Here is a 24,292-nt window from a genome sequence, read left to right on the forward strand (position 1 = left end):
AGTGGGCCAGTAGAAGCCAATGTGATGGGAAATGTCTGCCCTGACACCAGCTGCTTCCTGGAAGTCCAGCTGTGGCTTTTCAGGACAGACCAAGGCCCTGTTGCTTTATTAGAAACTTCTGACCTCAGGGAAAACCACACGTGTGTATCAGCAAACAAGGCTATGGGGACAGTGTATCTTGAGCTAAAAGATCTCACATGCAGGCACACAGACATGCACTGAATCCCCAGGCCTGCTGCCTTTGCAGAAGGGCTTTATGTAGGAGGACTTCAGTGCTGAGCCTGGCCCTGTCTGTGGTCAATCCATGCTTAGTGGAGCCTGGTTGGATCGTGTGCAGATTTACTTTGACTCAGGTACAACCAAACATGAAGAAAAATAAAAATGCCAAAGGCAAGAGCCAGGGAAAAGAAAACACACCAGAATTAATCCTTTCATCCCTCTGCTCCTTTTTTCTTTTCCTTTCTTTTCTTTTTCTTTACTTTGCTGTTGTTTGTTTTTTTTTTTTTTTTTAACAATGAAGGAGCAGACTTCTGTTTATTTATTTTGAGAGAGAAAGAACAAGAGAGCATAGCATGAGCAGGGGAGGGGCAGAAAGAGAATCCCAAGCAGGTTCCACATAGTGTGGAGCCCGCTGCAGGGCTCAATCCCAGGACCACAAGACCATTACCTGAGCCAATATCAAGAGTCAGATGCCTAATCAACTAAGTCACCCGGGTGCCCCTACTTTATGTTTTTTTTTTTTAATCAGTTAGGTATTCAACTGCAACATTCAGTAGATACTTTAAGCATAAATTAAATGCTAGGCACTTTTATAGGCACCACAGTAATAGCAAGTAATCAAAACAGAGTCCTCGCTGGTAAAGAGCTTAAGTTTAAAAGGGGGATACAATTAAACAATAACTACGTGAAATGCCAGTGACATGCACTTTGGTGTAAAAAACAAGGAAAAGAGAATAGAGCTATGGGAGTGTTATTTTATATAGGATGGTCAGGGAAAGTCTCTCTGATAAGCAGAAGCTGAGACAAGAGAATGAACTAGGGGGATATCTGAGGAAGAACATTACAGGCAAGTGCAAAGACTCGATTTTGTGTCTTCTCAACAAGGTTTCACTAAGAGTTGAACAGCCATAAATTTTGAGGCATGATTTGCAGGAGAGGCTCTGAAGCATGCATGTTGTGATTTTTTTTTTTTCCATTTGTTTACCCAACAAGTACTTACAAGGTGCTGGTTACAACTGCAAAGACAGAATCCCTGTCCACAAAGATCTTAAAGCCTTCAAGGGAGACAAATAAGTTAGCGGATAATTGAATGGAACTGGAATCATCCCAGACAAGCACAGGGGCAGAGAAGAGAAACACTGGCAAGCCTGTGGTGTTCAGGAGTCTTCCTGGTGAAGGTGGACTTAAATATGTAGTAGGAACAGTATGGGAACAGTATGATCTAGGCAGAGGGAATAGTATATGCAAAGAGCTGGAGGTAGATAAGAGCTCAGAGAGTCACAGATTGGCTGAAGCATAGAATGTGTGGAGAGGAAGCTGTAGACGAGGTAGGAGCTGTGGCCAGCTGTCAGATCCCAGGAAGCAGGAAGTTATAGGAGTGGGGGAAAATGCCAAGATGTGATACTATGGCATTTGGCCGCAGGGGAGGTAACAGAATCAAAGGAGGCAAGAAAGAAAGCAGGGAGACCCTGCTTTCTAGGCAGCTATTAAAATAGCTATTAAAATCACCCTTATCAGATGATGTTGGCCTGAAGTAGGGTTGGTGAAATGGGGCTGAAGAAGGAAAGACTGATTCAAGAAATATTTGAAAAGTGAATGACAAGTTGTGGTAATTACCAGAAATATGAGCCTGAGGGAGAAAGGAAGGAGCCAGGCAGGTCTCCAGCTTGGGTGACCAGATGCATAGTAGTGTCACTGATTAAGACAGACAATGGGGGCACCTGGGTGGCCCAGGTGGTTAAGTGTCAGATTCTTGGTTTCAGCTCAGGTCACGATCTCACAGTTCATGGGTTCAAGCCCTGCATCCGGCTCTGTGCTGATAGCATAGAGCCTGCTTGGGATACTCTCTCTCCCTCTTTCTCTGCCCACCCCCTGCTTGTTCTCTCTCTCTCTCTCTCTCTCTCTCTCTCTCTCTCTCAAAATAAATAAATTAAACACACGAACTTAAAAAAAATAAGACAGGCAATGCAATGAAAATGGAGAGATCTGAGTGATGGATGAGTTCAGATTTGAGCCTGCTGAGGTGAAAGTGCCTCAAGCACCTCAGCCCAAAGAGAGAGGTCTGGCAGGAGCTGGGTAGAGAGACAGTTATGATTGGAATGGAGGGGTCAGAAGAGGGATGGAGTAAATGACTGTTTTGTGGGCCCAGATGAATTTTGGAACTCTGCATTTGTGGTGGTTGTAAGTTCCATATTTAGGGGATTTTTCTCCAAATGCAAGAGGAGTAAAGAAGGTGGCTTACAGCACCTTTCTTTGCCCAGGTTGGGGTTTTACTGGAAGATGCTACCAATGCCAGGACGTCTGTACTCCCTGCCCCCAATAGCCTTGGCTCCTTAAAGAGTCCCAAAGAAACACAGAAGAGGCAGTGACCATTTGTTCTGCAAAAGCTTTGACTCCCTTATTTAAAAAAAAATTTTTAATGTTTTTATTTTTTTTTTTTTAATTTTTTTTTTAACGTTTATTTATTTTTGAGACAGAGAGAGACAGAGCATGAACGGGGGAGGGGCAGAGAGAGAGAGAGACACAGAATCAGAAGCAGGCTCCAAGCTCCGAGCCATCAGCCCAGAGCCCGACGCAGGGCTCAAACTCACGGACTCACAGACTGTGAGATCGTGACCTGAGCTGAAGTCGGATGCTTAACCAACTGAGCCACCCAGGCGCCCCTGTTTTTATTTATTTTTGAGACAGAGAGAGACAAAGCATGAGCAGGGGAGGGGCAGAGAGAGAGGGAGACACAGAATCTGAAGCAGTCTCCAGACATCAGGGCTGAAGCAGGACTCAAACTCACAGACTGTGAGATCATGACATGAGCTGAAGTCAGACGCTTAACTGACTGAGTCACCCAGGCACCCCTTGACTCCCTTATTAATGCCACAATACCATGCCACAAAAGCCGGGTCCAAGCCTAATGCTTCAAAGTCCAAGATCTATGGCTTCCTCTCCCTTCCATACCTTCCAATCTCTAGCGTAGCCCACATATCAGAAGGGATTGGAGAAGAGGTGATTCTGACACTCATTTTGCCTTGGGGCCTTATCTGTCCTTTGATATTCCGTAATTCACCATCCCCAAATTGGCCCTTCCCAGACTCTTCAACACTGAGTATCTAAAAGTGTATAAAGTCTATGGGCCAAAAATTGGAAACACCCATTCCCCACTTCCTTATTTATTCCCTTGCTCTAACTGGCCCTGAGTGGAATGGCATCCAGACAGAAGCAGAAGTGTTTTAAGGTGATTAGCTAAGAACACAAGGTACAATTGGAAATCCATTGTGCAAACAAGTGCTGTTTGGTTACTCTCACTTCCCTTTGGGTATTAAGCTCCCTTTTGATTAGTGTTTGGTTTCTGGTAATAAATATGGCACCAGCTTCATTGGTTTATTTGGGGGGTTGGGGAGCACATACGCTTCTTCCACTATTTTCTGTGGTAAATCACTTATCTTACCTACATACACCCAACAAGATCAATGTATACCTGGGAGATTAACTCCAGTCCTACCTCAGCACCAATCACAGATAGCCACGTGGGTGAGGAAATACAATAAAAGGATGGTCCACAGTAGGCTTTCCCAGAGCTGGACAGACGAGGGCCACCCTGTGTTCTTACCCCAAGGTAAGTCCTACTTCAAGACCCAGCAGGCTTTCTCCTGATTTGGTAGGTGCTCCCCTATCATCTCTGACCCACTGGATGTGCTAGGGTTGTTTATTTCTGGCAACTTTCAGAAACAGCAAGGACTTTGGATCCTGGCCCTATCAAGTATTCCAGATATCACTCGGTGTCCAACTCAACCACAATTCCAGCTACCTGCTGGCTACTCCAGGTCTACAGATGCCTCCTGCCTCCTCACCCTGCCCGTCCTCCAGGAACGTAGGCCCCTACTTGGGATCTCATCCCTAAGAACTGCCAGACCTGCGTGCTCTCTAACATATTCATGATATCCCTTCCAGAAACAGATCTCTAGCTTCAACCTGAGTCTTCCAGAGGCTTTAAGAAGTCATCAGAAATTTGTCCATCCGAGCAAAGTTTTCCAGAAAAGGGAATGTTGCTAATTTGAATGTTGGCAGGCTCTTCATAGCTCTTTGTTTCTGCCCTCCCTCCCCCCCATTTACTTTTTCATTTACTGCTCAGACCTTTAGTGAGCCCCCTTGTGTGTCAGACACTGTGCTAGCAGCAAGCTATGTGGGGCTCAGTCTGACATGGTCCCACACTCACAGAAACCTACACGTATATAGGGTGCTTCAGGAGTCTCTTAGCACAGCACCTGATACACAGAACTAAGAAAGCAGCTGCTACTTTTGTCTGTAGATACTCACAGCACTTTAACTTTCTCCTCCATCCAGTCTTCCAGAGTCTCTACCTGTACCTGAGCAAGAACCAACCTGGGGCATTCTAGGACGTCCTACAGCACCGGCCACCTCTAAGCTTGCCTTTGGTTCTCTTGATGCCAACCTCATCCCTTTGGCAAGCCACCTACTCTCATTACCCCCACCTCCTTTCTGCAAGTCACGCCTGCTTTAAAACAACACAGTCCTTCATGAAGGAAGTCATAGGTCCGTTTCTGAGAACGTGGACCTGTGGTCTTAAACAAGCTATTTAATTTCCAGCACAGTGCCTGCATGCAGGAGGAGCTCAGTAAATATTTCTGTGATAAATATGTTCTGAGTCCCATCTCCCTCTTCATCCATAAAAGGGAACAATAATAGTACCTTCCCTGGATGGTGGTTCAGAGCCTTAAATGAGCTAAGGTATGCAAGGGGCTGAGTACAAGCCATGGTGCTGAACTGATGTGAATTTCTTTCTAACCCTTATACCCAGAGGAATGACTTCTGTCACCCTGATTGTATCTGGGTCTTTCCCTCCCCCTAGCTGCATGGAGAGTCTGCATGCTGCTGAGTAACCTACACATCTCAGCTTATGGAAATGATGGTGGGCTCTTATGTCTTGTGGCTGGCCTTGGCCTCCTGCATTCTGACTCTGGCATCTACAGAACAGCAAGGTATGTGCTCTGTTCATCTGGCATCTCAGATGGCCCACCAAACCTGGGGAGAGGGGGAGTGCAGAGAAAGCAGTTCAGGGTCAGTGAGGAGAACAGGGACATGTCTAAAGCAAAGACTCAGCAGCTGGAAGTCAAGGGGAACAAGATGAGAGAAACCAGAATGCAGCCATAATCTCTCAAAGACTCAAATCAGAAATCTCCACTGTGAGGACCATGGAGCCAGTTAATATAACTTCCTATGCCCAGATATGTGGAGCTCAGATAGCAGATTCATGGGGACATGAATCGCCCAGTCACTCTGTGCCCTTGCTTTGGCAAGTACCTTCTCCTTCCTCTGTATGTTTGCTCATCTGTAGAAAGAAAGGATTGCAGGTAGTGATTTCTGGGGGTCCATTGAAAGATCTGTGGATTGGGCACCTTAGATGGTTGTAGGAAATGTCCTCAGGCTCAACACCAGGGTGAAATCTCTGCCTGTATCAACTGTGGAGGGGGCTGTGGGGAGGGGAGAGGAGGGACTCAGCTCATGGTCTCCCTTGGGAAAACACAGCGTGTGGGAGGGAAATAATCCAAGAACAGCAAGTGCAGTGACTTATTTCCTTAAAACAAGCACATACATAAGCAAGGCTTGAAAATCTTTTTTTCTAAAACCCCCCTCTACTGTGTATTACAAGAATGCAATCCTGTGTGTGTTCTTAGTCCATAATTCAGGCTCTCACACCGTTCAGTAAATCAGAACTGGAGGAGAGAACCAGCCTCAACTCCTCTTAGGACTCAGGTGCTGTGTTTGGCATTTTACACTTATTACCTCATTTAATCCTCTAGCAATGCTTTAGGGTTTTATTTCTTCAAAACAGGGGACATATTCCAGGAAGACTACATACAGCAGTGCATGGCAAACTCTTAAAAATTCTTTTGATGGCTATGTATATTTTTTCATGTGTATTAAAAATCTGTAACTAGTACAACATACCTATGGTATCACAGATATTATTCCTTAGGATGAAACAACTTTATAAAGAGAAGCATTAAAAGAAACATATTAAGTAGATAATTGGACAGGGGGACACAGATGTGGCAAACACCATGACTCAAGGCATGAGAATGGAGGGAGTTTGGGAACCACTAGCTACAGGTGTTGTTTTGCAGATTCGTCTCAGGGAAGTTGAACCACCTGTCAAGGTCATCCAGCCAGCAGGTGTGGAGCTTATTTAAACTCAGAATGACCAGCCCACCCCTTCACTTCTCAGTCTCTTCACACATCATAGTTCCTGAATCTGCTAAAAACAGATCAGCAAAATCAGAAAGGGTCATGTTAGACCAATGGTTCTCCATTGGGGGTGATTTAAGCAATATCTAGAGACAACTTCCAGGAGGAAGGAGCTACTGAAAGCTAGTGAAAAGAGCCCAGGGAAGCTGCTGAGCATCCTATAATGCACAGGATGCCCCCACACCCGCCTGCCCCAACACAGAACTAACCATCCTCAAATATCAGTAGTGCCAAGGTTGAAAAACCTTGTGTTAGATCTGTATCTACTGATAATGTCTATGATATATTAAATAATGTCTATGATATATTAAATAAAAAATGTAAGTGTAAAAAAAAGGGGGTGCCTGCGTGGCTCAGTCGGTTAGGTATCCAACTTCAGCTCAGGTCATGATCTCACAGTTTGTGGGTTCGAGCCTCGCATTGGGCTGGGTGCTGACGGCTCAGGGCCTGGAGCCTGCTTCAGATTCTGTGTCTCCCTCTCTCTGTGCCTCTCCCCTGCTCACACTCTGTCTCTCTCTCTCTCAAAAATAAATAAACATTAAAAAAAATTTTTTTAAAGCTGTACAGCATTAAACCCATTAAAAAAACCCTATAGTTTAAACATATGCATAGAAAGAGTCTGAAGACTATACAATAAATTTATGGATATTTCTGGGGATGGAATGGACTTGTGACAACTTTCATTACTACTTTATTCATTTTAATGACATTTGAAGTTTTTTCCAATCAGCCTGTATTGCATTTATAATACATAGTCAGACAGGACCATAGTATATGGTTGCACAGGGGAGCACTGCACAACTCTAGAGACTGGGGGAGGGCACCACGCTCAATGTGAAGGATGCCCCTTGGAACTGTGCAGGGTGGAGACCTTAGTGTTCTTAATGCCTATAAAATACCACACAAAGTCCTCATTATTATTCTGACTCCAAGGTGATGAAGGCTAATGTTTAATGAATGGGTTGTGTGCCTCATGTCCTCATTAGGGTCCTTAAGCATATTGAAAACAGAGTGTGTTGGGGGGAGGTGAGGGGGATAAAAATCCTGTGGGCTCTGAGGATGCTCAGTAAACCTAAGCACACTGTTGCTTTCCAGGTGACAGATACTTCACCAACAGTAGTTCCTATGACCCCTGCCAGAATTACACCCGCCTGGACGAACCCTCTCGAAGCACAGAGAACACGAGAGAAAGCCGGGTGTGTGACAGGGACAAGCATGGCTGGTACCGCTTTGTGGGAGATGGAGGAGTAAGGATGCCAGAGACCTGTGTCCCAGTGCACCGCTGCCAGACAGATGCTCCTATGTGGCTGAATGGGACCCACCCCACACTTGGGGAGGGCATTGTCACCCGCACCGCCTGTGCCCACTGGAGCGGCAACTGCTGTCTCTGGAAGACCCAGGTGCTGGTGAAGGCCTGCCCGGGCGAGTTCCACGTATACAAGCTGGAGGGCACCCCCAAGTGTAATGTGAGATACTGCACAGGTGAGCCGCAGAGAGATGGGGGCAGCTGTGGGGCGGGGCCGCCAGCTACCGGGTGACTTGCCAGGCCTCAGCAGAGTGAGTGGAGCAGGCCAGGAGACTAAGCAGAGTGGCCTGGATTCAACTCCTGCCAGTTACCGCCCAGTGGGGATGTCACCCAAGGTTGCCAGCCTTCCAACATTTCAAGTACGGCCAGAAATTCAGATTGGAGGGTGAAATACCCCTGATATACCATATGTGTAGCATAATACGAAGAACTCAGGCTCACTCAGATTTAGATTCCATTTGGGCAGTTCAATTTATCTTTCTGAACTTGGGTTTTCTGATCTGAAAAAATGGATAATGGCAAAAGTAACAGCCAGTGCATAGTGTTTCTGCTCCTATCCAAAGCCCTTTAGACTACTAACTCATTTAATCCTCACACCAGTCTCATGAGATAGAGATACTGTATAACTATACCTGATGAGAGGTCTGGGGCGTTAAGCAGCTCTCCCAATGTCACAGAGCAGAAACATGACAGAGCTGAAATTTGAATCCAAACACTCTCGTTCTGTGATCTATATGCCTAACCACTATGCTACTTAGTCAAACAGTTACCATGAGAATTGAATGAGCTCATGTGTGGAAAATACTTGAACAGTGTCTGCCACGCAGTAAGCATTAGGATGGCAGCCTCTGGGTTCTCATTTCACTGGATTGGGGGTCAGAAAATCCAAGTTTGAGGCTTGACCCTTCCACTATATATTGCACATCCTTGGATGTGACTTCTGTGTCCTGGTAGAATGACAAAGTTGGCCCTGATAGCCTCAGATGGCCCTGCTCTGCATTCTGATCCTCTTCGTCTGTGCCTCACCCCCTAGACCCCTCCACTGCAAAGGCCAAGTGTGAGAAGGCCTGCCGCCCGGAGGAGGAGTGCCGCTTTCTCAACGGCACATGGGACTGTTTGTGCAGACAGGACCTCAACAGCTCTGGTAAGTGGCTTGGTGGGGCTGGGATGTGGGAACAGTGCCACCGGTGGAGGCTGAGTGAGGCAGCAGGGAGGGAGCCTCTGAGGGTCAGGACAAGGTATAGACCAGAGTCAGTGGGGATGGAACTGAGGTCAGGGAATGAAAGTTCTCAAAGCCATTTGCAAGGATGGGAGAGCAGGGACACAACAAATTGCCAGGTCAGTCTTCGGACCATGGTCTCAGAAAGCAGCTCTGGCATGAGCCAGCTTGACCCACAAGGGTGAAAGGTACTATGGACAAGCACCCTGCTAGTGTGGAACCTGTATTCAAATATCTGCATGTGAGAAACAAGGGCAGACTCTTTTGCTAGTCCTGGATTTGTGACTTAGTAGCTCTCTGGGGCCTGAGACAAGGCATCTATACTTTCTGAGCCTTAATGTCATCATCTGTAAAAGAGGAATAAGAGAATAGTAAAAATAGCCACCATACAGGGTAATTGTGAACATTAAATCAGAGCAGTCCAAATGGGCAGGATTGTCAGGCGATGAGGTTCTTGTCCCAGGAGGTAAGCAAGCAGAGGCAGATGACCCATGAGAAAAAATGCCATAAACAAGCCCTAAACCCTGGATGGGGGATGGATGAGCTTCCCATTATTTCCTTCCTTCCTAGGATTCTAATGAGGGCCTTAGACTCTTGCCCTTGCCACAAGCATGCCTTCCTTTGAGCACACTCCCAGCACACTTCCAATTTCTCTGTGGAAGAGAAAGTGTTCTAGACAGAGGGGAAAGCACAAGCATATGTTTGGAAAACTGGGCTGGAGTGTGGATCAGGTGGTGCGTGAGTGTGCCTAGCAGGAGTGGGGTAGGGATGAGGGGCAGGAAACTGGAAGGAAACAACCCTGCTCTCCATGAAGTCTCTCTCTGCTCATTGGGTAGACGAGCCCCCAGAGGGTCAGAGCTGTTTCCTGGGATGTGGGCCATCACAGAATCAGAATCAGATGTTGGGCTTCAAGGAAGCCCTCCCTGTACCTGGAGACTCCTGGTGCATCCTTGGCAGGTCCTGTCAGGTGACTGGGTGAGCAGGTGGCCTGCCCTTGAGTCTTCAATGGTGGCTACTTAGCAAGTCCCTTTGCTTCCAGGAATAACCCCTTTGTGATCTGGCGTTTTTGCTTACTTCTCCATCTCTTGCACTCCACCCCCAACCATTCTAAGTTCCTGTACCTCTGAGCTCTGCATGTCTGTAAACACACCATCCTCTCCCATCACCTCTGCTGTGGTGCCCTCACTTGCCTTATACACCTGCAAAGCTCCTACTCTCTACTAAGTTTCAGCCCTCTGTGAATCTTTCCTGACTTAACAGAAAGACTCAGATATACCTTCTTGTGTGCTCCCTCTGCACCTAGCACACACTTCAGTTAGTACTTTCCCCATATTGCATTATAATAAGCTATTGACATGTTGGTTCTTAGGTAAGACCAAGGAATCCTCTCGGGCTGTGTCCATGTTTATTTTTGTGTTGAATGTGCCACCCACATGGAGAAAGTGGTTAGTAAATGTATTTGAATCAATGCATTCATAAATATAATAGAAATGGTATTTCTCTTAATTTACTATCCATCTCCCCTATGAGAATGTTAGCTCTCTATATAAGCGTGGGGATTTTGTCAGTTTTGACAAACACTGTGTCCCCAGTACCTATAACGGTGCAGAAGGTAATTGCTCAAGCAGTATTTGTTGAATAAATGTTGAATGAATGAATGAATGAATGAATGAAATGAATGAATGAGTGAATGAACAAATGAACGAAATACAGTGGTTGTGAACCTGTCAGATGTACTGGCTTCACAAAGCCAGGCAATCAGAGTAGTGTGTGTCTAGTTTTGATTCTAGTCTGAAAGGCAGGATAGTCCTGCTTCGCCAAAGACCCCAATCCCCAGAAACCCCGATTCCTGATCCCTGAGATATGAAAGCTCTCCCCACACCTGCACATAGGATGCTTAGAAATCTTGGGCCAGGGGCCTTGCCAACCTCATCTGCCACAAGCCTGGGTGTGAATCCCACCTTGGTCCCAAGTACCTACTAGTCTACCCTCTACTCCCTGGTGGATATGGGGACTTTTCCAAAGGGCAGAGAATGTGGGCTCTGCCCATTGCTTCCAGAGCCCTGTCCACTCCACCAATCCTCTTCTCAACTTTCCAGATGTTCACGGTTTGCAGCCTCAGCTGGACTGTGGGGCCAAGGAGATCAAGGTGTCACTGGACAAGTGTCTGCTGGGAGGCCTAGGTTTTGGGGATAAGGTCATTACCTACCTGCGTGACGGGAACTGCAGCAGTACCATGCAAAGACAGGACAGAAACTGGATGTCTGTGACCAGCCCTACCCAGGCTAGGGCCTGCGGAAACATCCTGGAGGTGAGTGGTGTTTATACCACAGCTACCAGAGGGTGGGAGCTGGGCTGTGAAGCCCAGCGCAGTAGTTGTAAGACCTTGGACAAGTCACTTAGCCTCTCTGGGCCTCTGGTCGAAGGCGAGATTACACATTCGTGAACGTGTTCATTCACGTGAAGAGTTTAGAACATGTTTGCTGATTGAGCTCAATAAATGTAAGCTACAATTATGATTACTCTAATCAGGGGTGATGTGGGAGGGGTCAACATGGGAGCAAGCATGGTGGTTGCTGGTTCTCCCCATGGGCCAAAAACTACTATTCCAGTTCTTGATCTGGGATCCTCACACCCTTTCCCATAAAGTGTCATAGCCACTGGGGCAAGAGGCCCCTGTGCTTCCTTGCAATCAGAAGGCAGGGTGGCAGTGTGATTGAGAGCATCAACCTTGCAGTCAGGCAGGCATGAGTTCCAGATACATCTACATACACATAAGCATATATGTGGTCTTGTTTTTATGTCAAAGAGAAATGGAACCCATGCCATCTACAAAAACACCCTCTCCTTGGTCAATGCTTTCATCATCAGAGACACCATCCTCAACATCAATTTCCAGTGTGCCTACCCACTGGACATGAAAGTCAGCCTCCAAACTGCCCTGAATCCCATTGTAAGGTAAGGCACTGACCCTCACTCTTTGACCCATAACCCTGACATTGATCATATTCACTTCAAGCACAGTTTATGATGTCCTTAGGATGCTGCCTACCTCCTTCAGGAGCTCTCACTCTTACCATCATTCATTCTGCAGATATTTACTGATCATAGATTAATGTTCAGCACGCACAAGGCAGAAGTAGAATATTTTGTGGCTGTTAAAGATTATTATCATTAAATAATGTAGCAACATGAAATAATGTTAATTAAATATGCTAAGGAACAAAAAGAACACCATGGTTTCATTAATCTTGGGGAAGAAAGGAATTAAGCAACTAATTATATCAATCATTACTCACAAGTGACATGAATGCAATGTGGGAGAAGCACAGGGCACTGTGGGCTCAGGGAGCAAGGGCCCCTGACCTAGCTTTGGTGGGTTGGGGATGGTGGGAGCAAGAAGGCTTCCCTGTAGATGTGGGATCTAAGCCAGGATCAGCTTTGATTGGATAAGCACATCAAATTCACTAGAAAGAGAACCAAATAGCAATTTGGGTGGGGGTCCATTTGGGAAGAGGCTTTCATCTGTTGTGTCACTGCTGTCTCACTATGCCTGGAATGGTGCCCTGCAGAATGGATTCCTCAGCATTTCTAGACTCGCTGGGGGACTTTCTGAGGGTGTCGGAACTCCAGGGTGCCCTTTCTATCCCCTCATTGCCTCCTGGGCTCACAGAGGAGCAGGATTAGGACTAGAGATTTTTTAGTTCAATGGTTTTCAGACTGTATTGTGTTGGGGCCCCAAGTTTCATAAGAAATTAAAATTAAAGTCGTTTCTATTTTAAAATGGATGTTTCACTGGTGACTGTGGGGTGGAGACAGGAAGTCTGCTGTTAAAAATGGTGAATCCACATTTTTGTCCCATTGCACAGGGGGGAAGACAGAGGTGTAAACTTGCAGTTACTCTCTGAGTGAAGGAGATATGAGTGATCTGTGAGGTGGGGAGAAATGGTGGAGATCCTGGAGACACACTCATGTACTTGCCAAGTTTAGTGCCTAGGGGATACTCAATGCTCAACTTAAATGGGTGATTGAATAGTTCCTTTAGGGATCAGAGATGTGCCTTTGCCTTCATAGCCTCAAGCAAGTGCAGGGCTAGATTTATCTTGTTCTCACTGACGGAAACTCTCATGGCTTTCCTTTTCTCAGTTCTCTGAACGTCAGTGTGGACGGGGCAGGAGAGTTCACTGTCAGGATGGCCCTGTTCCAAGACCCGAACTACACATCTCCTTACGAAGGGGCTGCAGTTGTGCTGGCTGTTGAATCTATGCTCTATGTGGGTGCCATCTTGGAGAGAGGGGACACCTCCCGGTTTAACCTGTTGTTGAGGAACTGCTATGCCACACCCACCGAAGACAAGAATGACCCTGTAAAATATTTCATTATCAGAAACAGGTGATGAGCAACTCTGAGTTATCTTTTGGCCTGAATAAGATTTGGGGGGAAAGTGATCACTTTGACCCTACCTGACAGTTAATTGGCTTACGTCTTTTGGAAGATAATTTGGTGTTACAGATCATGACCATCCCCTTTGACCCAGGAATATCAATATCACTCCTGAAATTTTAGCCTAAAGCATTAATACAAAATAGGACAAGGTTAAGAAATGCCAATTATTTTTCAGTTCAGTATCCTTTATAACTTTGGATATAGGTTCATAATTCAAAAATAGGGACTTATTAAGTAATGATGGACTATTATATAGGTATTAACACTGACTAATCAACATGAAAACACCAATGACAAGTGTTATGGGACAAAGTATCATAGAAATTGTTACCTGGAAAAAGCAAAGGGAAAATGCATACCCTATATCATGATTCAAACCATACTAGCTAATACTTATTGAGTTTAGCTATGTGCTAAGCAGTGTACATGGACAGTGTCACTAAATGCTCACATCAACCCCAGGGGGTATGGATTATTGTCTCTGCTCTACAGATAGGAAAAGTGAGGCCCAGACAGGTTAAGTCATTTGCTCATGATCACTTAGTTAGAAAGTGGGTCTAGCTGGAATTGAAAGCAGTCTATCTCACTTCAGAGACTGTACCCTACAGAACTGAAACCACATGCACTGATGGATAAACATCTTGGAGGAAACCCAGAGAAATAAAAGTCTATGTCAGGATTGACGGGGGGAAACAGGGAACTCTTTAATTCTTTGATGATGTTTTTATACTGGATACAGATTACAGATACAGCGAAGGGCCTCAGGTCCCCTGAATTGCTCTAGAATGTAGACCCTCACCCTGTCACCCTCGCAGCTGTCCAAATCAACGTGATTCCACCATCCATGTGGAGGAGAATGGGGTGTCCTCAGAAAGTCGGTTCTCAGTTCAGATGTTCATGTTTGCTGGAAATTATGACCTAGTTTTTCTGCATTGTGAGATACATCTCTGCGATTCCCTTAATGAACAGTGCCAGCCGGTGAGTATCACTTTAGAGTGAACTATTCAGAGCTTGACAGGGGGCCTAATACCTAGTAGGCTCTCCATATGGATTTATTGGATTTATGAATGGATGGAAAGAAGGAAGGGAGGGAGGGGAAGAGAGAAGGAAGAGAAGAAAGAAAGATGAATGGATGGACATTCAGCCTCCAAAAAGCCCATGTGTAGGCAATTATTGTGTCCCTGGAAAGCAGAACAGATGAAGGAGGCTGTTGATGAGGTTTCCTTGGCACAAGACATATTTTGAATGATTTCATAATTGACTTTTTTAGTGCTTACTCCTTGTCAGGAATTACACTAAAACTTTCATATGCCTTGTCTAATTTAATTCTCATAACAGCCCTTCACATAGATTCTTTATTGACCTCATTGTACAGTGAGGAACCTGAGCTTCAGGTCTTGTGCCCAAGGGCAACACAGCTAGAAAGCATCAGAGCTGGGACGTACCCCCATTGTCCATGCTTTTAACCCCGATTTGGCAGTGCCTGCTAGTAGTTGGCATTTGGTGAGTGCTTTCTATGTGCCTCTGTGTTGTAGACACACTCATCTTAATCTTCACAACCAGGAAGGTATATTTCATAGTAGTAGGGAGGTGAAGTCATTAGTCCCAAATCAGAAAACTAAAGGGAGTGGAGATGAGATTCAAACTTGGGTTTGTGTGACATCACAGTGAGGATTCTCTAGACTAAGAAAACCACAGCCTCAGAGTTAGGGCCATAGGGTGGGTGGGGTCCCATCCTTGGGCCAGATATGCCCATTGCAGGGGCAGCCTGGATAGCAACTGTGCCTTTAAATGTTGGTATAATGAGATTTCTCCATCCCACAGTCTTGCTCAAGAAGTCACCTCCGTAGCAAAGTAGTGGCTATTAACCCAGCCCAGGTTCTAGATTTGGGACCCATCACTCGGAAAGGTAAGTGGCCAACTTCTGGCGGGAAGGCCAGCTGGTCAAGTGCTGACAGTTAACCACAGATAACTGGCGTCACCATCATAACAACCTAGAGCCTTTTTAGCCTCTTCACTGCAGCCCCCCCACCCCCCCCGGCCCCACCAGTGAATCTATCTTTACATAAGGTCATTGGTAATAATAATAGCACTTGCCACTTGTGCTGGGCCTCCTGTGTGCTAGAGACCAGGCTAAGCTCTCAGTATCCATATTCTAACTTCATCCTCCTGACTGCGTCCATTTTATAGGCGAGAAATCAGAGCTCAGAGAGATTAAGTGGCTCACCCCAAATCATTCAGCTCATGAGCAGCGGGAGTTAGAACTGTACCCAGCTCAGACTGATTCCAAGGCTGTGTCCTTTCCCTTTTTCCTCCTGCCAGGTCCTCTTACCTCAGCCCCTTTTGGGTGAAGTCTAAGTCCTAACCCAACTTTGTTTTCTGGTGAATGACTATGTTTTTAAAATTCCAGTTGTAATATTCTGGGGCATGATGTAGGGGAAGCTTTTCAAATGCTCCACAAATTTTCACCCATCCTACCCATGGGTTAGCAGTACTGTTATAGTTTTTATTACCCCTGGAAAGGAGGAGTCAAAAAACCTAGAAGAGTGAAAGCAATTTTTTTTTGTCCTAAAAAAATTAGGACACAGTAATGTTAATAACAACAACAACAGTAATAATAATAACACACGTGGCAGGCACCATGCAAAACATTTACATGCATTGTCACATGGAATGCTCACAGCAACTTAAGGAGGTAACCACTATTACCACTTCCTTTCTCCAGGTGAATAAACTGAGGCTATCTTGTAAAGAAGGCTCTGCCTTGAACTGTCCTGCCTCTTTACTGAGCCCTCAACTTGAAAAGCTTCATGTGGTACCACAGCGTAGTTGGAAGATTAGGAGCTTTCATTTTGGAATCAGATAGACTAGATTCAAATCCCAGCTTTGCTACCTACAACAAGGTCAACTTGGCCTTGGGCAACTAAGCCTCAGTCTTCTCATCTGTTGAATGGGGATACAATCCCTCTGCTGGAAGAATTAAGTTTCAAATCCATGAAATGTGCTTAGAAAGGGAACTGCTAAACAACAGATGTCTCAACAATGTGGGCTGTCGATGGCTGTGGTGACCAGGTCCAGAAGAACTTGGAGCAGCTACGGCCACAGTGCCACAGTCCCTGGCACATGACTGAGGAAACCTTCACCTCTGCTCTTGTCCCCAGGTGCTCCATCTCTTGGTGTCACGAATGGAACCCCCAGCACTGCAGGTACATCGTTTTCTCCTATGTCCCTGCCCTCCCTCCCAACCCTCTCTCCCCCCTCTTCAATTCAGTGCACATTGAGTTAGCCTGTGCTGACAACTGTGGACATGGAAATGAATCAGTCCCACATCTGGCTCGCAGTGCAGCACAGGGGCCAGTAGTTTAACAGCAAGTATGTATCACAATACCTGGTACCTGTCTACCATGTGCCAGGTGTTGTTTTACATGCTGAAGATATAATAATGAACAGGACAGGCCAGGTGCCTGCCCTCATGGAGCTTATATTACAGTGTGGGAAAAGGCAATAAAAAGTTAGCGAGATAATTAAGAAAAGAGGGTGATGTGATAGAAAGTTACCAGCATGGGTAACAGCGTCTTAAATAAGATAGTTGTTTATTTTACTCACATGTAAATGAAGTCTAGATGCAAGAAATCCAGGACTAGCAGAGTGGCACCACAAGGTCATGAAGAATCCAAGTTCTTTTCAGCTCACCCCTCCACATTCTTCATCCTCATGGTCCAAGATGGCAACCGGAGCTCCAATCATCATCTAGTCAGCAGGATGGAGGGAATATAGAAGAAATCACTGAGTGTTAAGGAACATTCCTGGAAGCTGGCACCTTATACTTCCACTTATATTTCATTGGCCACTGCTTAGTCACACCTGGTGCAAAGGAAGCTGGGAAATGTAATCTTCATGCCGGGTAGCCGTGTCCCTAACCAATGTTTAATGGTTCTATTAATAAGGCAGGAAGGAGAAATAAATACCAGAATAGGTAAATGGATAAAAAAATGTCCACAGAAGGTGATATTTGAACCAAATAAAAAAAGAAGCCAGGTTTATAAATAATAAAGGAACAGCCCTATAGGCAGAATGAACAACAACTGCAAAAATGAGACAGTCAATAAGCAAATAAATCACAAACAAGTAGTGCAGAAGGAGAACAAAGAAGAGTAAATTAATTGCATTAGATAAGGTCAGGCAAGAATTTCAGCAGGTGGCAATATATGAATGGGGTTTTTGTGGATGAACTGCAGTTCAACAGGAAGACCAATCCAAGAAATGTATTTTGGGCCAAAGGGAAAGCAATGCTATTAAGATTTTACTGCCTCGCCCTTCCCCAACACACAAATGACCTATATTGGTGAACCCAGACATGAAAAAGTTCTTTCTACCCTTAATTACCCAGCTAGGTAACAGTCTAAAAGTTTCCAGATAAGCTCAAGACGGCTTGCTTAATGCTAATATTCAGACAACATTCAGAAAAGTAGTGCTCATCAGAGAGAGGGGTTGGAGCTCAGGCTAAAGGCAGCTTGAGAGCAGACCTCAAGTCTCATTCATTTCTTCCAGTACTTCAGGTAAGCACAGTGCCTGGAGCAACCTGGCTTCCCAGTAGAGTCTGCCAGACTGACTAATTTCTAGGGTGGGCAATGGGTTCTGGAGCCTTCTGGAAGAGGAAGGGATCAATCTTATGTGGTATGAGACTGCCACAAGAGGGCACTTATGGCATTCATTGTTTGCTATCTCCCACAAACATTTCTGATGTTTTAGAATTAATTGAACTTCAGCCTGTTTCATAATTGCAAACTGGTTGTCATACACTAATATTTCTGAAAATTGTGATATTCTTCACCACCCTCCCTTCTAGGACATTAGCATGTTACTTTGAAATTTGTGGGATGGGGAGAGGTTATCATCTTGTGGTGGGAAGGGGTACACATGCCTCTCCCAGGCCCCCCAGTATAAGGCAACTATCATCTAGGATCCATGCCTTTCATTAACACTGAGTGTATGGTAACTTTCAGAGGAGATATGACCCCAACCTTCCCACATCTTAGGGTCTAATTTTCAAAACCAGTACTTATACGGTGTTTACCATGTATCAGGCACTGTTCTAAATGCTTGATATGAATTTACTCACTTTAACCTTAAAAAATCCCATGAGGTAATAGCTGCTAGTGATATTTCTGTTGTGCATACAGATGAACTCAGGCATGGAGAGACTCAGGAACTGGGCCTGTACAATTAGTTGTAGAGCTAGGATTCTAAGCTAAATAGTCAGGCCTCAAAGGCTTTGTAACCTCTGTTGTCTTTCCACTTCTTTAGTATTAGAGTAAGTAATGTTAGCTGCTGTGACAATCCTCAACTTACTGTGCCTTTACACAATAGTTTATTTCCCACTAGATCACTGGGGGGATACAGTTCTGTGCTTTGCAATCATTAGGAACTCAGGCTCTTACCTTCTGGTAACTTCTGGCAACTCCACTATCCCCAGCAAGTCCTCTGCTGGAGTCTTGGCTTCTGGTGCCTGGATGTAGATGAGAGAACATATAAAATCATGTAGGAGGTTTTAAGGACCACGCCTAGAAACAGCATATATGATTTTTACCCATATTCCACTGGCCAGATTCAATCACATGGTCCCACCTTCCTGAAAAGGAGGATGGAAGTAAAATGCCTTCCAATGTGCCCAAAGGAATATGAAAAAGTGATGATTTGATAGCTTTGCCTCTACCATATGACCCCTTTGCCATTTTCCAGGGGCTATAACCTAGAACAGATATTAATATACTTTGTCTTGTCCTTGTAAGGCAGAGGATAGAGAGGAAGGCTTGCTTTGGCTGTTGAGCTCCAAAGCCAACACTTGACAGGCATCTCTCTTCCATTTCAGGGTTCCTGGTGGCCTGGCCCATGCTTCTCCTGCCTGTCCTTCTGGCTGGGCTGTTCTGAGACCTCAGCTGGGCATGTGGCCTTAAAGCTCGTGTTCCTCCCTCTGGCGATGGCTTCCGGTTACCTTTTGGCTACGCTGGTTCTCTCTCTGAATCACATAGACAGTCTTGGTGTTCACACACTCCAGGACAGGCTAGGTTTTGGGAGACAAAAGAGTTTTTCCTTGTTCAACACTCTCTGTGCCTTTATATTCCTCTTTTTCTCACAGTGGGGGCTCTGTTGGCCTGGCCTGGCCTGACTTCCTCATTTATTAGCAGGATCTCAAGGCCAGACTTGCTACATGCCTCTGTGGCTCCAGCCTTTACTAGAAATGTAGCATGTCTATAACTCCAGGGAAGATGGGCTGTGTCACTGGGGGGAAGAGGAGGGGGATGGGTTTGTAAAGAAGGCACTTCCCCACAGTTCCTTCCCAAGTACCCCTTGTTCTTACTGCTGATGAACTGAACAGACTGATCCTTGCTTTCACCCGTGTCCTCTGATATATTTCCATCATGATCTCAACAGTCGCCATGGGAATAATTGTAAAGGGTCCACTTTTGGAGACTCTACTCCAGAGAAGACTGGGTCCCATTGCTCCTCTGTCCCCCACCATGCCGTAGACATGCTTTGACATGCCTAGGGCTAAGCAAAAACCTACCCTGGGACCCAAATGCTGGAGGGATTTCTTGGTTTGGATGCAGAGATGCTGTCACTCCAGAGTACAACTCTAGCTGTGAATAGTGGTGTGCTTATGAAGTCCCAGCAGTCCCCACAGTGTCGACCCTGCCATGGGGATATAGCAGCAGTACCTGGGGGATGAGTGAAGTCCCTTTCTTGAGACCTCTAATGGGCTCTCACAAAACACTCCACAAAGATACCACAAACGGAGAAGGCTTCCCTTTCCTGCAGCTACACACAGGGCCCCTCCAAGTTGGCCTCAGGGAAAAATGATCAGATCAGGGCCAAGCCACGGGCAGGGTGGGGTGGAGTGGAGCTGTTTATCTGCCAGGAGAAGACTTTCCAAAGTGTTCTCAAGTTCAGAGGTAGTGTGTTTGCAAGAAATAGAAACCCAATCCAATCAAATCAGGCAAAAGGAGAATCAGTTATAAGGATACAAGAGCAAAAAGTCCAAGAACAGAAGATACAACCTGGCTATATGAGAAAAACCACCAGAAACCAAAGTTTGTCTTTCCATCTGCCATTCTTCCTGAAACCACACAGCCTTTACATCTTTGGGTGTCTCCTTTATTCCCCCCTGTCCTGAAACTAGCTTTTCCTGTTCATTTACCATGTCTGAATTAAATATGGACATTGCAGCTTCACCTCACTTACTAATTCAGGGACCACAGAGACCAACTAGCACTTGGTACCCTACATCCAAATTGCACCAGGGGTAATGTGATTTCCCTGTTTCAGTCAGAGTGCTTCCCTTGGTCCAAACATCTGAGGCCAGGTGAGTGGTCTATTCTAATGCAAACATAGCCAAGGGGGCTGACAAGAAGGGGCAGGTCTCAAACACAGGGCAGCATTTCCTGGATTGACATCTCAAAAGGATGTTACTACTATAATAGTGGCTTCTTTAAAGGGGAATTTCTTGGGAGGAATTGCTTCTGTTTCCCGGTACTCAGAGAATTCATAGGTACTACATTTCAAGGGAGGAGGTGCACTGAGAATGCACCTGAAAGAGAGGTCAGGAGGTCCTAACCTTTTCCCTTCTCTGAGGCTCATCTTCCTTCTGTAGAATAAAAGGGCTGGGCTAGAACAAGATTCTCTAACATTTATAGTGGAACTCTTTCTTTAAATACAAATCTACATGAGCATCCAATAGGCAGACATTAAATGCTAATAGACTCTTGTTGATGTTAGGTAGGGGGCTTAACTCTCCTGTCTGTGATTCCCTCTTCCTCTTTGATTCCGGGCCATCAAAGAAACTCCATCATAACCCACAGGGTTACCAAAGACAAAGTTCTGTAACTTCCTGGTACATATCACCTCTAATAACTCTTCCAGTGTAAAGTACGTGGGATTCTACTTAACAAAAGTCAACCCTGGCTATTTGTCTATTTGTCTATGAATCTAGCTGGCTGGCTAGCTAGCTATCACAAACTCTCCTACTCTACCTGCCCCCCATATATCTACCTATATATCTGTCATCTATCTAGCTAGTAACAGCTTTTTGTTTTCCGCAAATGGGTATACTAAATGAATAACAATCTCTGAATGTCCAGCCTACTTTATTCATCTGATCAACACTAATCTGCTGAGCAACTGCTGTGTCCCAGATCCAAGGGCCTAGGTAAAATAATGAATGAAACACAGTCCCTGGCCTTAGAGGTTCACAATTTGGTGGAACACAAGCACACAAAGAGGCACTCACAGGCAGGTCACACTCAAGCATGCATACCCGCTGACCCTCAGGTACAGGGCTTATATACCCATACCAACATACACATTCTAACAGATACACATATCAACCTCAGGTGCCCAAAGACACATTTCCATACATAGATCCTCACCTGGGTCCTCAAGCCCAGTCACTTACATATTTATTGTCATGAATAACTTAGTAACAGTCAATATTTTTAGCACATCCTATGCACCAGGCATTATTCTAAGTGCATTATGGACATTTCATCATTCCACCCTCACATTAGATATTGAAGGTAGGTACTATTATCCCTAGTTTAGAGATGAGTTAGGCAAGACTTAAAGAAGGCAATTATTCACTCAAGGAATTCAGGGCTTAGGTCTAGGTAGCCAAATACTTAGGCCTAGGTAGCCAAAATACTTTTAACAGACACTGTATTCTGCTTCCATTTATACACAAAGCCCCCTTACACACACAGAGGCACTCATTTTCATACATGTACCACCATACATACATGCACCCACTTGTATACAGGCACATGGGAACACATACATGTGTAGTGACATGTGTGGACATATAATTTGTTAACAGAGGCCCTCACACATACACAGGCTTTGACATTCACGGATGCACAGGTGCTAACATGCACACTAACCTATGCATGGTCATTTAGATGCTGACACATAAACTTTAGTATAGAATAAAACACAGGGACACTCATATCCTATGCTACACACACACACAAACACACACACACACACACTCACTCACAGATACATAAACATATACGTATGTTCCTATAAAATACAGGACTTGAATCCCACTCCCCAAGGTCAAGACTCCACCCATGTCTCCTCTCCCATTTAGCTTTCCTCTCCTCTATCCCCTAGTCCTACCCGGCTGAGCACCAGGACAAGAAGTCCAAACCAGGGGGCACAGTGAAAATAGGCTCTGGATCCAGCATCTGGAAGATCTGGACTAGAAGGATGACAGAAACAGTGAGAAAGGACCTGACTCACATTCAGGGAAGGTGGCATCTCTGTCCTAGGGGAGCACCTAGAAGCAGCAGGTGGAGGATTCAAAGAGGGAAGGGCAGCCCTTCTCTCCAGAAGCTTCAGGTCTGCTTGGGAAACCAGGGCATACAAATTTGAGGCAGCCAAAGCTCAGTAGTGTGAGACCAAGACAGACACTGCTGCAAGATGTGGAGAAGGGACAAGAACTCCACTCGGCCTGAGAGAAGAGGGAAGGATCTGTCCACAGAGTTCCCTGTCTGAGAGAGGAATTAAGTTTCGTTCCATAAAATGCTTTGTATTGTGATTTGTGTTCACAAGGAAAGGACGGGTCTGGTTGTACATATTTTATTGCAATGCTGAAACCTAGCTCCAAATTCATTGAGAAGAGCTACAGTTTTAAAGGGCAGAACCCTTAGGCTCTGGGTCCGAAAATACCCATACAAGCACTCCCACTCCTCACACTTCACCATGGGAGTAGCTGGTTGCTAGAGAAATAAAGGAGATAAAGGATGTGAAGTCACTTTGCAACACATGAAGCATCACACAGATGATAACATCAGCACTATCATGATTATCGTCATCACCTGTTATTTTTCCCATTGTAATGTATCAAGCTGCTTCTTACCTCTCTTCATTTGTCCTCTTACTGCCTAGATGTGACCAAAAGGAGACCATTTCTTAGAATCTTTGTGTTTGCCAGAAACAGGACTCCTCGGAGCAAGTGGAAGGAACCCATCTCCTTCCTTGGCACATAGAAAAATACTTTATGAACACTTAATATGTATAAACCAGTGCACCAAACATTTTACATTTTTTTATCCAACTTAATCCTCACAATAATCCTTTGAGAAAGGTGATGTTGTTCCCACTTCACAAAAGAAAAAACTGAGGCATAGGGGTTTAAGACACTCCTCAATATCATATCGATAGCAAATGCCTGTCATCTATTCAGTGCATATAGGTCAGTCAGCACTTCAAATTTCACATTTTATAGATAAAGAAGGTGTGATTAGGGGCGCCTGGGTGGCTCAGTCGGTTAAGCGTCTGACTTTGGCTCAGGTCACGATCTCACAGTCCGTGAGTTCGAGCCCCGCGTCGGGCTCTGGGCTGATGGCTCGGAGCCTGGAGCCTGCTTCCAATTCTGTGTCTCCCTCTCTCTCTGCCCCTCCCCCATTCATGCTCTGTCTCTCTCTGTCTCAAAAATAAATAAAAACGTTAAAAAAAATTTAAGAAAAAAAAAAAAGAAGGTGTGATTAAGGAACACTAGATAACTCGCTCAGACTGCACAGTGAGGTGACAGACTCCAAGACTGGAACTCAGATTTGCTTAAATTTAAAATATATGCTCTTCTTTATGCCACATAGCCTCCCTGCATGACCAGTGATGTTCTACAATGCTGACTGAAAACCTACCTCAGAATCATAGCAAGATCTATGCATGTGTATTTACATGTGTGTGTGCATGTATGTGTGCATGTGTGTAAGTCTGCGTGTGTGGTGGCAGCCACTAATTAACTGTGGCAAGGCTAAATGATATAAAAACCACTTTTC

At 45.2% G+C, this 24,292-nt stretch overlaps 2 protein-coding genes across 3 annotated transcripts in view; one reads left to right on the forward strand and one right to left on the reverse strand.

Moving 5' to 3' along the window:
* Positions 1-23,478, reverse strand: part of ACSM5 (acyl-CoA synthetase medium chain family member 5) — a 116,848-nt gene extending 93,370 nt beyond the window's left edge. Inside the window, exons 1-3 of one of the 2 annotated variants that reach the window (XM_078440479.1) lie at positions 23,368-23,478; positions 18,893-18,960; positions 17,058-17,201 (exon numbers count right to left, since the gene is read on the reverse strand). In XM_078440479.1, the coding sequence (XP_078296605.1) occupies positions 17,058-17,117 (60 nt within the window). In that variant the 5' untranslated portion in view covers positions 17,118-17,201; positions 18,893-18,960; positions 23,368-23,478. Of the gene's footprint in view, positions 1-17,057; positions 17,202-18,892; positions 18,961-19,446; positions 19,533-23,367 lie in introns of those variants that run through there. The other variant, XM_060648663.2, reaches the window with a different exon arrangement.
* GP2 (glycoprotein 2) lies at positions 3,788-21,607 on the forward strand. The gene is made up of 11 exons (XM_060648674.2): positions 3,788-3,829; positions 5,084-5,213; positions 7,576-7,962; positions 8,820-8,930; positions 11,105-11,316; positions 11,815-11,963; positions 13,152-13,397; positions 14,267-14,429; positions 15,276-15,360; positions 16,613-16,657; positions 19,324-21,607. The coding sequence occupies exons 2-11, from the start codon at positions 5,132-5,134 to the stop codon at positions 19,380-19,382; spliced, it is 1,539 nt and encodes a 512-aa protein (XP_060504657.1). The 5' UTR covers positions 3,788-3,829; positions 5,084-5,131; the 3' UTR covers positions 19,383-21,607.
* Positions 23,479-24,292: the final 814 nt, after the last annotated feature.

The sequence above is a fragment of the Panthera onca genome, chromosome E3, assembly GCF_046562875.1.
Source record: "Panthera onca isolate mPanOnc1 chromosome E3, mPanOnc1 haplotype 2, whole genome shotgun sequence".
NCBI lineage: Eukaryota > Metazoa > Chordata > Mammalia > Carnivora > Felidae > Panthera > Panthera onca.